Raw genomic sequence first — 12,456 nt, 5'->3', positions numbered from 1 at the left:
AGAGAGAGAGATCAGGCGAGCGGGTGCGCTGTCTCTCTCCCCCCCACACCGTGAAGAATGGCCAGATCCCCCTTTCCCTTGCTCTCAATGGTTGGGAGGCTAAAGCCTCCCCTCTAGCCGTGCGATTGCTGGGCGGGCGGCTCGACGGTTCCTGCCCCCCCGCCCGCCTATCAGCTGTTGGGCGGGGCGGGCTTCCTTTGGTAGACCTGGCCTCCAGCCGAGTCCCATTGGGAGGCCATGTCTACCCACTGGCTTTCTGGATTCCGAGGAGGGGAAAAAGTCCCCCTTCAGAGGCCAGGTCTACCAATTGGCTTCTATGGGCCTCCGGAGGCCAGGTCTACTGCCAAGAAAGCCAATGGGTAGACCTGGCCTCCCAATGGGACTCAGCCGGAGGCCAGGTCTACCAATAGGCTTTTATGGCGGTAGACCAGGCCTCCAGACGAGGACTCCGGATGGGGAGGGGGAAATGGCAGGGACTTACAATTTAATTTTTATCAATAAATAAGATCACTATTAAGTATGATATCAAGTTTTATTCAGTGTACCTATAGTTTAATTAAGACTTAAAACTTTAATTAAAGTTTATCAAGTTAATAAACAGTGTACCTACCTATATAGTTTAAGTTTAAGAAATTTGGCTCTCAAAAGAAATCTCAATCGTTGTACTGTTGATACTTGGCTCTTTTGACTAATGAGTTTGCCGACCCCTGCCATAGAGCTAGGGTTGCCAACTGCCAGGTAGTAGCAGAAGATCTCCTGCTAATTCAACTGATCTCCAGCCAATAGAGATCAGATCACCTGGAGAAAAATGGCCTCTTTGGCAATTGAACTCTATGGCATTGAAGTCCCTCCCCTCCCCAAACAGCGCCCTCTTCAGGCTCCGCCCCCAAAATCTCCCGCCGGTTGCGAAGAGGGACCTAGCAACCCTACATAGAGCCCAATTGCCAAAGCGGCCATTTTCTCCAGGTGATCTCTATCAGCTGGAGATCAGTTGTAGTAGCAAGAGATCTCCAGCTAGTACCTGGAGGTTGAGCAAAAAAGGTTTTGATATAACAAGCACACAAGCGCTTTCTCTTTTGGGACATGCTACTTTGAGACGCAGGTACGGCATTTGATTCAGCTTCAAAGTTTTCATTGTGCATGCCCTGCACAGCGCTTTTTTCTTTTGGGACAAGCTACTGTTTGTAGATACTTTCTGGCTCAGGTTTATTGTACATCTTGGAACTTTCACCTTACATTGTACATTGGTTCTAAATTGTGTTGTGGAGACATGTGTACTTTATCATTTAAGCATATGCTGTAATATGCTTTTTGATGCATGGCTTGTGATGTTGTATGTTGCTTACATAATATAATTTAAATTGATATAGACACTGCTAATTCTTATTATTTGTGGCTTGTGTGCTTGTTATATCAAAACCATTTTTGCTCAGTTCAATAACAGCACACACTCTTTCATTACCAGTACCTGGAGGTTGGCAACCCTACATAGAGGCCAAGGCCCTCTGGCTACCTCCTGGTAATGGTGACCTGGAGGTTGGCAACCCTATGACTGGAAAATGCAAACTTTACCCAAGGACTCAGCTTACTTGAGGTCTACAGGCCGCTCTACTCCCTAACCTCAGGCTTAGGCCCATGAGAGTGTTGCCAGGTCACTTGGATTGGCAGGCAGTTGCCCACCAATCCATAGGCCGACTCAGGAGCAGGGATCACGTGCACAGCTGTGTATGCATGATCCCTAAACCAGCTCCATCCAAAAATCTCCCACCAAAGGAGAGGGGGGACCTGGCGACCCTAGCCCACAATTATGAATTGTAGCAGCAGTATCCTAGCATAAAATTGCATATTCAAGCAGAAGTCAGCAATAAGGCATGTTTAGGACTGCCATGCCTCCTGCCAGCAGCCCTAGTTGCCCACCACTTCTCCAAGCAGCAGTGGAACAAATTGGCAGCAGGAGAAAACTTTTTAAAAAGGTGTTAGGCCAATGGAGTGACGTTAATTCTGGGGAATGCCAAATAACCCCAGACTTTCCAGGTATTCCTACCTAGACATGACATCACTTCTGTTTTTTCTTGGAAATAACATCACACCATCACTGATGGCCACCACCACCCCATGTCCCTGACCCCTGGTAGGCCTGGCTACCTTACCTACTTGGCATTTACTAGAGCCCTGCCAGCATTTCTATAGTTGCTCTGATCTTGTAGAACAAGGTTCCTGAGGAAGGCAATGAGAGGCATCATCTTTAAAAAAAAACCAAAAAAACTAGGTGGCACTGTAAGGATGTATTATTTTTAATGGACCTTTCGTGGGGTTTAAGCTGGAGGCATGTTCTTGGTGTAGGTTAATGGATTTTAAATCTAGGAATGGTAAGCCACTGTGAGCCACAAGGGTAAGGTGAGTTACAGATATTTTAATGAATAAAATAATTAATTGTGTCAATGTGCCATTTCTCAGTCAAGCATATTTCTATTTTCCTGCACTCATATTACATGAAAATGTATGGGTATTTTCATACAATAAATATTTCATTCATAACACCCTCTTCTTTGTTGGTAAAAGCTATTATTTGTCTATTATAGTCACAATATTTATTTTTAAATAAATAGATTTTGGAAGAACACACATAAGCAGGAGATATAGACGGTATGATTCTGTTTTCCTCCCAGGCGCTCATGAGTGTCTTGTTTTGCAACCGATTAAACATATTATCCAAGGGTGCCCCCTAGTTTTTTCTACAGTGCAGCAAAACATCCTCTTTTTAAATAAAGGTATTGATGCCATCAAATTCACATTTTTAAAAATGTGCTATTTAGCTGCCACAAAACACTTGTGCAATTTTACGTGTTTAATCTTACATGTGCGAAAAAATTATATGCATAAAACCACTCTTGGGGTACGTTCTATTGATATGTCAAAAACATAATTTTCTGAAGGCATCGTTTAATCTTGTTGCCCTGGAGTACAAATCTCTTTGATATACTTCCTTAATAGGGAGCCTCAGCCCAACTAATGCCAGCTAGAATGGATATCCATTTGCAAACAGTAGATTCTCAAAGCAGTTTATAGCTAAAACAGTTAATACAACAACCTAATTTAGCACAACTTGTTCAGTAATTCAGACTTGTTCAGCAGCTTGGGAAATCAGTCAGTTTTAAGAAGCAAGAAGTGTTACATTCAGTCAGCAGCAGGGCCTGTTTGACCCCCCAAGTGGCGGCTTGAGGCATCAATTGGGCAGGGGCAGCATGGGGAAAAGTGGAGCCCCTGCTTGCCCATGCTGCTGCCCAGCTAGACCCAAAGTGGGCTGCAGAACCTCTGCCTCTGGAATCCACCTGACCCAGCAGAACAGAATGGGAGGAGGGGGCTTGGGTGGCGCAATGCCTTGAACTGCTGTTTCTTGGCAACCAGCTCTACCGCCACTTAATTTAGTCACAACTAGCTTTTCCCAGATTGTGCCCTTGATGTGTAACTAAATAAAGCACAAACAGCTTAAGAGCCCCAGACCCAGATTTCTTCCAACATGACCACTGCAGTTGTTTTGGAACGTAAGCAGTACCCTACGGCATTCTTGCTGGATATGAACAAAACTAAATCCTTTCACAAATCAATACACTCATTTTAATTTAACTGTATTATGATGTCAATTGTGTCTGATGTCAGGATTTTTCCCCTCCTAAAATTAGAGTTTATGAAAGAGTTTCAGTTTGTCCATGTAGACAATGGGCTTTAATTTTAATAAGCTGCTCATTGTTTTAGATTTCTAGTTTGTAATTGCTCTTTGTCATACTTGATAGCTGATAACTAAAGTTTTTTTTCTTGCAATACATTACCAACTAAACTATTCCACAATGGCTAGTCACCCAAAATCATCTTCCTCCTCAAATATAAGTAATTCTCATTAATTGTAATTCTCATTAATTAAAATTATGCTTAATGATAAGAGAAGAGGCTGTGTAATATACTTAGAAGATAAAATATATAATATGTTGTCACAAGAGTGACCCTTGGAGCCCTTAACATTTTTTTGAACCTTGCATCATCTTTGTGGTTGGACCTATCTGTAGGGTTACCAAGTGCCCAGTGGTGGCGGGCAAACCCCGCCAATCCACCCAGCTGCCCATTGGCCAGCTGAGGGTTGGTGGGCAAGCATGCATGCATGCCTGTACACCGTGCCACATCATTTCCAGTTTACACCCGGAAGTGCCGCATCGCAAGGGGCCTTTTACCACTCAAACGGGGAGTCTGAGTGGTAAAAGACCCGCTGCGATGCGGCGCTTCCGGGTATAAACCAGAAGTGATGTGATTGTGTTGGCGCGGCCGAACGCAGGCAATCCCTGCCTCAGCTCCACCCCAAAAACCTCCCACCGGAGGAGAGGGGACCTGGCAACCCTATCTATCTGCCTTGTTATTAATTTTTAGTGGCACCCGCTACAACAATCCAAAAGTGCCCATTGGTTCAACAATGTTGGAGATCCATGGGTTGGTAGCTAACTTGTGAACCACACAGTAATCTGAAGAGGACACACAGCATGTGGTAAAGAGTCCTTCTCAAAATATGAAATTATAGATATTTCTTACTATTAGACCCATCTAAAATTTCAGGAACAGGAACTCAAAGCCTAAAGGACTATGTTCATGGTCTTGGGGCCTCTTCAAACATTACAAGTTTCCTACATGGATTAAATTCCACTTATGTAGCCCTACAAACAACTTGTCTGCACAATGACTGAATGCATGGAAAGGAAGAATGGGCAGAAGTGTGCTTTCCCCGCCTCTGGTACTCCATGCTTCTGACTACACTCCATCCTTCTTCATTTGCACATACACATGGCATTTTCATCCACAGAACCCTACTTTCAGCAAAGGCACAGACTAATTTATTTTGGTGACAAATAAAACTTATGCTCAGTGCAAATAGAATTTTTTTCCTTTCCTGCTGATCCAAGCAGTAATGCATGAGCGATAGTGCTCATCTCAGCTCTGTCACTTCCTTATACAACGTCCCCTCGGCCCAGCTTAATATATCTTGTACTCACAGCACTGTTCCTGTGGCTTTTCTAATGATTTTAAAACGGAGAGATGAATCATTCACAAATTCAATGTCGTAGCTGGTGTCGGCAGCAGCACGAGGAGGGGATTCAATGTTGAGAGGTACTTCAAATCGTTGGTTGTCAGGATCATCGATCTGTTTCCAAATAAAAACCAGCAAAACCACAAAAAACATTGAGAAGTATCAGGCTGAGAAGTATCAGTTACATAGATGACATTATTTCTGGCTTTTACCCACCTTAAACCTGAGTCTGTCTTTTGTCTGGAACTCCACGAGCAATGCTATCTGAGAAATATAATTCCCAGAGTTTAACGGTGTTCCACGCCTTGACAAAAGGACCCTAGAAAATACATACACTCACTTAGTCTCATAGCCAATTGTCCTCATGAACAACCAAACATCAAAGAACAGTGAAAACCATTCTACTTTTGGAACCCACAGTCAACCCTCCAACCCAATATATGGCCTAACCAAAAAAAAAAAAAAAAAAAAACCTGTGTATCTAAACATATCCTATAGAGAGGATGTTGGTTATATGAAATTTCAGTCATGATTTGCAATCCACACGAGCAGTGCATCTCTAACTACACTAGGTTTTGACCCTAGACCTTCAAACGCAAGATTCTGTGCATAAGATCTTCATCATTCAACCATAATTCACATGGTTACACCTCCAAGTGGAAAAATGCACACCAGGAAGATTTGTTCATTATTACTCCCAGCCCCATCTAACTACACTTCACTCAGAATAATTGTGATTTGATTCTGTTTGTGAAAATTAAATCAAATTTTACAGCATGGGTCTGGCTGAGATCACTTTTTTATTGAAAGAAGTGCATGTTTTACCAAGGGGTCCTATCCAAACACATTTTTCTCATTATTGTGCTCCAGTGTGGTGTAGTGGATAAGAGCGGTTATTTGGAGCGGTGGAGTCTGATCTGGTGAACTGGATTTGTTTCCCCATTCCTACACACGAAGCCAGCTGGGTGACCTTGGGTTAGTCACTCACTCTCAGCCCCACCTACCTCACAGGGTGTCTGTTGTGGGAAGGAGAAGGGAACGTGATTGTGAGCTGTTTTGATTCTCCCTTAAGTGGCAGAGAAAGTCGGCATATAAACACCAACTCTACTTCTTCTTCTTCTTCTTTAATATTTGCTTGAAAGACGTGGAGCTCCAGATGAGCAGAGGTGGACCCATTCTTTTCAATGACAAGGAGCACTCTACATCTGCGATGTGATATATGAGTGCAGCATTCCCCAGCACGGGAGAAAATGGCTCTCCCTGTTCACACTGACCTGTGTGCAGAAACTGCAGCCCCATAAAGCTATGGTCTTCGGCAAGAAGCCTATTTGTATCATCCTTACAAATACTGATGCCACCTGCCTAGTCATCTAGGTTTTCTGGTTTTCATCTCAATTTGCAGCCCTTTCTGAATAAGTCCGCTGATACCAAATTTCAGGAATAAAAGAAAATTCCAAAACTTTTTAAAGCTACTTTAAAATTTGTTTTTACTCCTACTAGGTTAGCTGCCCTGTGTTATGTAACACTTGGGTGGGATTTAATGAACAGATGAATGAATAATTTTGCAGCCTTTTCTCTGTACAAACATTGCATGCACAGTTGACACAGCCACCCTTTTCTATTGCAGTTCATGTTGTGTACATATCAAAGCATCTGCAAAGGAATTGTCTCTTACATAGTCATGAAATGTTGGAGAAAATCAGACAAATTTGAAGTGTACTACCATCAGATAACTGGAGAGCAAAATATAGAAAATATTAAGAGACAGAGAATGAAGGCAAGAACCATAGATTTTATTTACCTCCATCCTGTAGCTGTCTTTTCTGGCTCTCCAGCCAGAGAGTAACCGAACTGACCCCCTTCGTAGAAGCAAGCTGGGACTTTTGGGCTACTTGTTTCACACCATTGGCACCCACGACTGAGGCAGGCTTCTTCAGTGGCACCGGGTTCTGGATGGCAATTTTGACGAAGGTCTTCAGAGATAGATGTCGGACAAGTGCTTGCAGTAAAAGCTTGAGCTAGAACTAACATGGGGGAGAGAGAAAATTAGTGGTTTGAAATGCTCAAAAATAACCAGGGTTTTCCTGAAATTATTATAGAGAAGGAAAATTGCTCAACACAGGATTGTTGCCCTTTGAGAAAGTTGTTCTTGGTTGACCATAGAAACTTCAGAACTATTCTAGACTTTAGCATGGTGGGTGATGTTCTGTTTATATTAAATTATGCAAAACTAATGCAGTATTCAGCTAATGCCAATTTTTACCTTAAATCTGGGTAATGAAAAACCCAACTAAACCTAGCAGCTGACATCCACACCATCTTAATTCTCCCTGTCACATCAAGGTTAACAAAATTCAACTTTACTCAAGTGCTGGTACATGACTCTGCCAGGAGCAGCACCCAACTGCATGGTTCTTGGTGTGTTAGACAGCACCAACTGGAAATGGTTCTCATACGAAAGGGTGGTAGCATTTGTATGGAGCAGGCCTCAGTTTGACTAGACTGATATCGTCGTCATCCCTCTATTGGGGGTGCTAGCCCAAAACACTTCAGCCAGATTGGCGTTTTCATACATCACTATTGTGATGTAGAGTCCAGACCATAGGAAAATGGTTTTCAGCAACCACCACATTGCTCCAATCTGAAAGACAACCAAGGTGTGCTGTACAGGTAGTTGGAAAAGGGAATCGCCATCATCTTATTTTTTAGAAATGCTCCTTTTAAAGCTTACATATCAACTCTATACACAGACTGTGGATGCAGTCTGACAAGAATATTCCCATTGCACTCATCAGTACAACGAAGGATGGAGCTTTGGGAGGGTGAGGTTTGTGGAGGGAAAATCTTGGCAGGATATAATGCCATAGAGTCCACCCTCCAAAGTAGCCATTTTCTCCAGGGGAACTGATCTCTGTCATCTGGAGATCAGTTGTAATTCTGGGTGATCTTCAGTCCCCATTTGGTAACCCCAGTCCCCTGGAGGAAATGGTGGCTTTGGAGGGTGGAGTCTATAGTGTTATACCCCTCAGATTTCAGATTTTTTTTCCAGATATTTCTGCAAACCTGGGGCCTTTTTCAGGTTTGTAGAACTTTCTTACCCATTCACAGCTCCAGTCACCTGATTTAAATCTCAGATTTGGCCAAATTGGCTATTAGTATACAGATTCATTGCATCCCTCTTTTCTAACAGAAACAATTTGCTGTGAGCAAATGAAGTCATGTCCCATACTGTTATACTGTTTCTTCTCCCATCCTCTCAAATCCTAGTAAAACATCAATAAAGCAAACCAATTTCATAGCATTCTGGTTTTAGGTTTGCACTAAAGAAGAGGCTTCTCTTATCTGAAATTAACTAAAGCTTATGCTGCCCACTGGTGGTTTCTTTTTTTTTTTAAACTCTTTTGAAGAAAAAGAGGTGAAATGCCTAGGTTTTACCACAAGGGGAGCACTGTTTGTTACACATTATGGGCTTCATGTAAAAATCTTGTTATTTTGTAATTTTATGCTGGCCATTGGCCGTAACAAATAAACAAACAAAATCTTGTTATGGCAGAGAGCCTCACACAGTTCCCAGGCCCAGGTCTGGCCACATATGCTTGAAAGCATTCCTCTATCCTTATGATCCTCCTTCAGATTTCATAAAAACCATAACCAGAAATGTGCTCATACATTACTTTATCTCTACAACAGCCATTACAGAAAAAAATACAGATTAAATCATTTAGATTCGCATCCAGCTTGCTGGGGGTAAAAGGAAGATGACTGGGGAAGGCACTGGCAAACCACCCCGTAAACAAAGTCTGCCTAGGAAACGTCGGGATGTGACATCACCCCATGGGTCAGGAATGACCCGGTGCTTGCACAGGGGACCTTTACCTTTTTACCTTTTACCAGTAGCACCTTAGAGAACAATTTCAGGGGATAAGCTTTCGATAGTCAAAGCTTCTTTCATCAGACACAAGTTTTACTGCAGTCCAGCATGACTATCCTCTGAAACAATTTCACGTAAGATTAAAACATGCATTTTTAAATGACCTCATACCACCCAGGTTGCAAAATATTGTGCAGTAGCAATGAAGCTACGTCACCTTAATGTACATCCTTAATCTGTGGGATTGTAAAATTGGGTGATTCCTAATTTTGTTGGCCTTGGTTGTAAACATCTACTCTGTATGTAGATGTTGGTCAGTTTCTATTTTACCTGTTTTATCTGGCATACTAGATGCAAATAAAATTTATTTATTTATTTAAATTACCTCAGAAGAGCCAGCGTGGTGTAGTGGTTAAGAGCAGTGGTTTGGAGCAGTGGACTCTGATCTGGAGAACCAGGTTTGATTCCCCACTCCTCCACATGAGCGGTGGACGCTACTCTGGTGAACTGGATTCGTTTCCCCAACCCTACACATAGAGCTCTCTCAGCCTCACCTACCTCACAGGGTGTCTGTTGAGGGGAAAGGAAGGGAAGGTGATTGTAAGCTGGTTTGATTCTTAACTGGTAGAGAAAGTCGGCATATAAAAACCCTCTTCTTCTTTTTCTTCTTCAAGCCCACTGAGTTCACTATGATTACTTCCAAGTAAATGTGCCTAGGATATCATCTATTTCTTTATTTCTTTTACACTGCTCTCTGGCTTCATTATAGGATTTTATTTATTTCTGTTTCATTCAGCACATTTTAATCCCATTGTTTGTCCAAGGAGTTTGGGGTGACATATGCTGGCCTGCCCTCCCTTTCACCCTCAAAAGAGAGCTGGCTTGGTGTAGTTGTGAGTCAGCTGGGCAAGGTTCTGTGAGACTCAGGTTCAAGACTGCACTGAGCGTTAGTGCTGCACATTAATGTTGCACCTAGGCCATTAATTTTGCATTCAGATTAAGCTCTGCTCATTGAGAAGGTGCCTGGAGTATATATTAGGAATGCTTCAGTAGACCAGAACATGTGTTTAACATCCTCTCTGTCTGTGACACAAATAATGTGGTATTAAAAGTGTAGAGCAGAAAAACAGATGCAGGTGTGTCGTGCTGTGTGCAAGGCTCAGAGGATCTAAATTACAACTGTGCCTGCATGTGTGCCTGGCCTCATGATCTCCTAGCAGAGGTGAATTGTGAATTTAAATTATGCTGCTATTCTGTATGGGAGATATAAGAAAATTCCATACTCTGCCAGAGTATGTAAATATGCCCTGGGGGAGATAGAAAGTATTGACCATATTCTCTTGTATTGTCCATTTTATTGTGAAATTTGTGCTGTCCTCTTAGATCCCTTTCTTTTAAAACATGTAGATCAAGCTGATGATGGTAAGATCAATTTGTTGTTATCCTCCCGAAATCCTGAGACTATTGAATCTGTGGCTAAATTTTTTGATGAATTTGTTAAGAGGCTGAGGTAAAATGATGTTTAGAGGTTAGGTTTTACTTGATTGATTGCTTGATGGTATGCCAAAAAAGGTATTGAAATTGAAATTGGAAATTGAATTTAAATTATGCATTCCTATGTAGCCGGGAAATTACATTTTACAGGTAAATGCTTGGCATCATCCGCCTTTCCAAAACAATGTCTTCTATCTTTTACACCAACGCACGCTATCCTTTCAGCAACAGATTTAAACAATTTCATCCGTCCAGGTTAGAAGTAGAAACAGTTTTGCTTGTATTCCTCACCTCAGAAAAGCCCCGACTGCAATGGATTCCTCTTCTCTAAAGAGAGGGGTACAATGACAGACACAGCTGGATCCCAACATAGCAATTTTGCTTGGTCAGAGGTAGCTAAACATCAGACCATCTGTATCTTCACACACACCATAGAATTAGGCCTTTTCACAAGTTACAGCCATGTATTCTGGGAGCCCATTAATAGGACCATGCAATACCTGTGATGGTCCAGATAGCTACAATATGTATGAAGAAGGCAGTGCATGGATGTTCTCTAGGTGTACAGCTTTGACACATGACTTGGTACATGAACGTGTACTGAAGCTGTATGTGAAAATCCACCTTTTGCCCTCTTCATGCAAAAAGATGTCTGTGTATAGGCAGCAGATGATCCTGTTAGTGGGCACCCAGAGTACCTGGTTATAACATCTGAAAAGATCATCTTTACGTCAGTCACTAAGATCAATGCAGAATACAGTGGTAGTATTACTTCCCTTGATCTAGACACAATACTCCTATTGATGCAGCCCAGAATTGCATTGGCCTTCTTAGTCGCCATATCACACTGTTGACTCATGTTCAGTTTGTGGTCCACTAAGACTCCCAGATCTTTTTCACATGTACTGCTGTCAAGCCAACTCTCTCCCATCCTGTACCTGTGCCTTATGTTGTTTCTGCCTAGGTGAAGTACTTTATACTTCTCCCTATTGAAATCCATTTTATTGCTTATGGCCCAGCTCTCCAGTCTATCGAGGTCATTCTGAACTCTGACCCTACCCTCCGGGGTATTAACTACCCCTCCTAACTTGGTGTCATCTGCAAATTTGATTAGCATGCTCTTTATTCCATCATCCAAGTCATTTATAAAAATATTAAATAGTACTGGTCCCAAGACAGACCCCTGTGGTACCCCACTGGTCTCTCCAGGATGAAGTCATGCCATTAATGAGCACCCTTTGGGTTCGGTTGGTCAACCAATTACCAATCCACCTAACAGTAGCAGTGTCCAGCCCACATTTTACTAGCTTTGTTTCAAGAAGATCATGGGGGACTTTATCAAATGCTTTACTGAAATCAGTATTGATTTCAGTAAAGCATTTGATAAAGTCAGTATTGATTTCAGTAATGTAGGATTCAAAGGAATTTCTATGGTAACTTTCCTCTGAGTTGTAGAGCAGTGTGATATCACTTTCAGGTTTGGGTTGGAAATGATTTCACAATAGTGTCTCCTGCTCATTGCCAGCCATTGGCCTGGCAACCCTAGTACCAATGGAACCCAACTCCAAAGCTCTGTATTACTTTCTTTTGAAGCTTCATATAGATATTGAATAAGAGGGGGACCAGAAGGAACCTTGCAGTAATGACTGGGAGTTACCCATGACCATCTGATGAGGACCTCCAGAACTTCTGCTCAAGCAATTCTTCAAACTTCTATTACATCCTACTAAGAAGCTGTACCAATACTGAGCAATCCTGCTACTTCATAACCCTTCACCTGCATCTCTCACCAAATCCTGCTGCCTGACCTTTATCCACTGTAGCTGGTGCAGCATGTAAAATCTAAAGGAAAGGATTAAAAGCATAATGGCTCCAACCCACAGTGCAGTCCACAAGTCTCAAAAGCCCTCTGTGCAGACCTGCCTATCACTTTCCTTTGAAGACGGAGCATACAAACTCTATTTTCTGTAAAGTGGCTGCTGGTTAAAAAGCATTTTAACTAACATTAAAGAACACATAA

The 12,456-nt window shown here is 42.2% G+C and overlaps 1 protein-coding gene across 1 annotated transcript in view; it reads right to left on the bottom strand.

Annotated features, from left to right (window-relative positions):
- LOC130474782 (maltase-glucoamylase-like) overlaps nt 1-12,456 on the bottom strand; it is a 76,009-nt gene that overhangs the window by 62,751 nt on the left and 802 nt on the right. Inside the window, exons 2-4 of the mRNA XM_056846481.1 lie at nt 6,873-7,095; nt 5,288-5,390; nt 5,037-5,185 (exon numbers count right to left, since the gene is read on the bottom strand). Coding sequence (XP_056702459.1) covers nt 5,037-5,185; nt 5,288-5,390; nt 6,873-7,095 — 475 coding nt within the window. The remainder of the gene's footprint in view (nt 1-5,036; nt 5,186-5,287; nt 5,391-6,872; nt 7,096-12,456) is intronic.

This window comes from Euleptes europaea, chromosome 3, assembly GCF_029931775.1.
Source record: "Euleptes europaea isolate rEulEur1 chromosome 3, rEulEur1.hap1, whole genome shotgun sequence".
Taxonomy (NCBI): Eukaryota; Metazoa; Chordata; class Lepidosauria; order Squamata; family Sphaerodactylidae; genus Euleptes; species Euleptes europaea.
The sequence above is the reverse complement of the archived record's forward strand: the minus strand, read 5'-3'. Positions and strand labels throughout refer to the sequence as shown.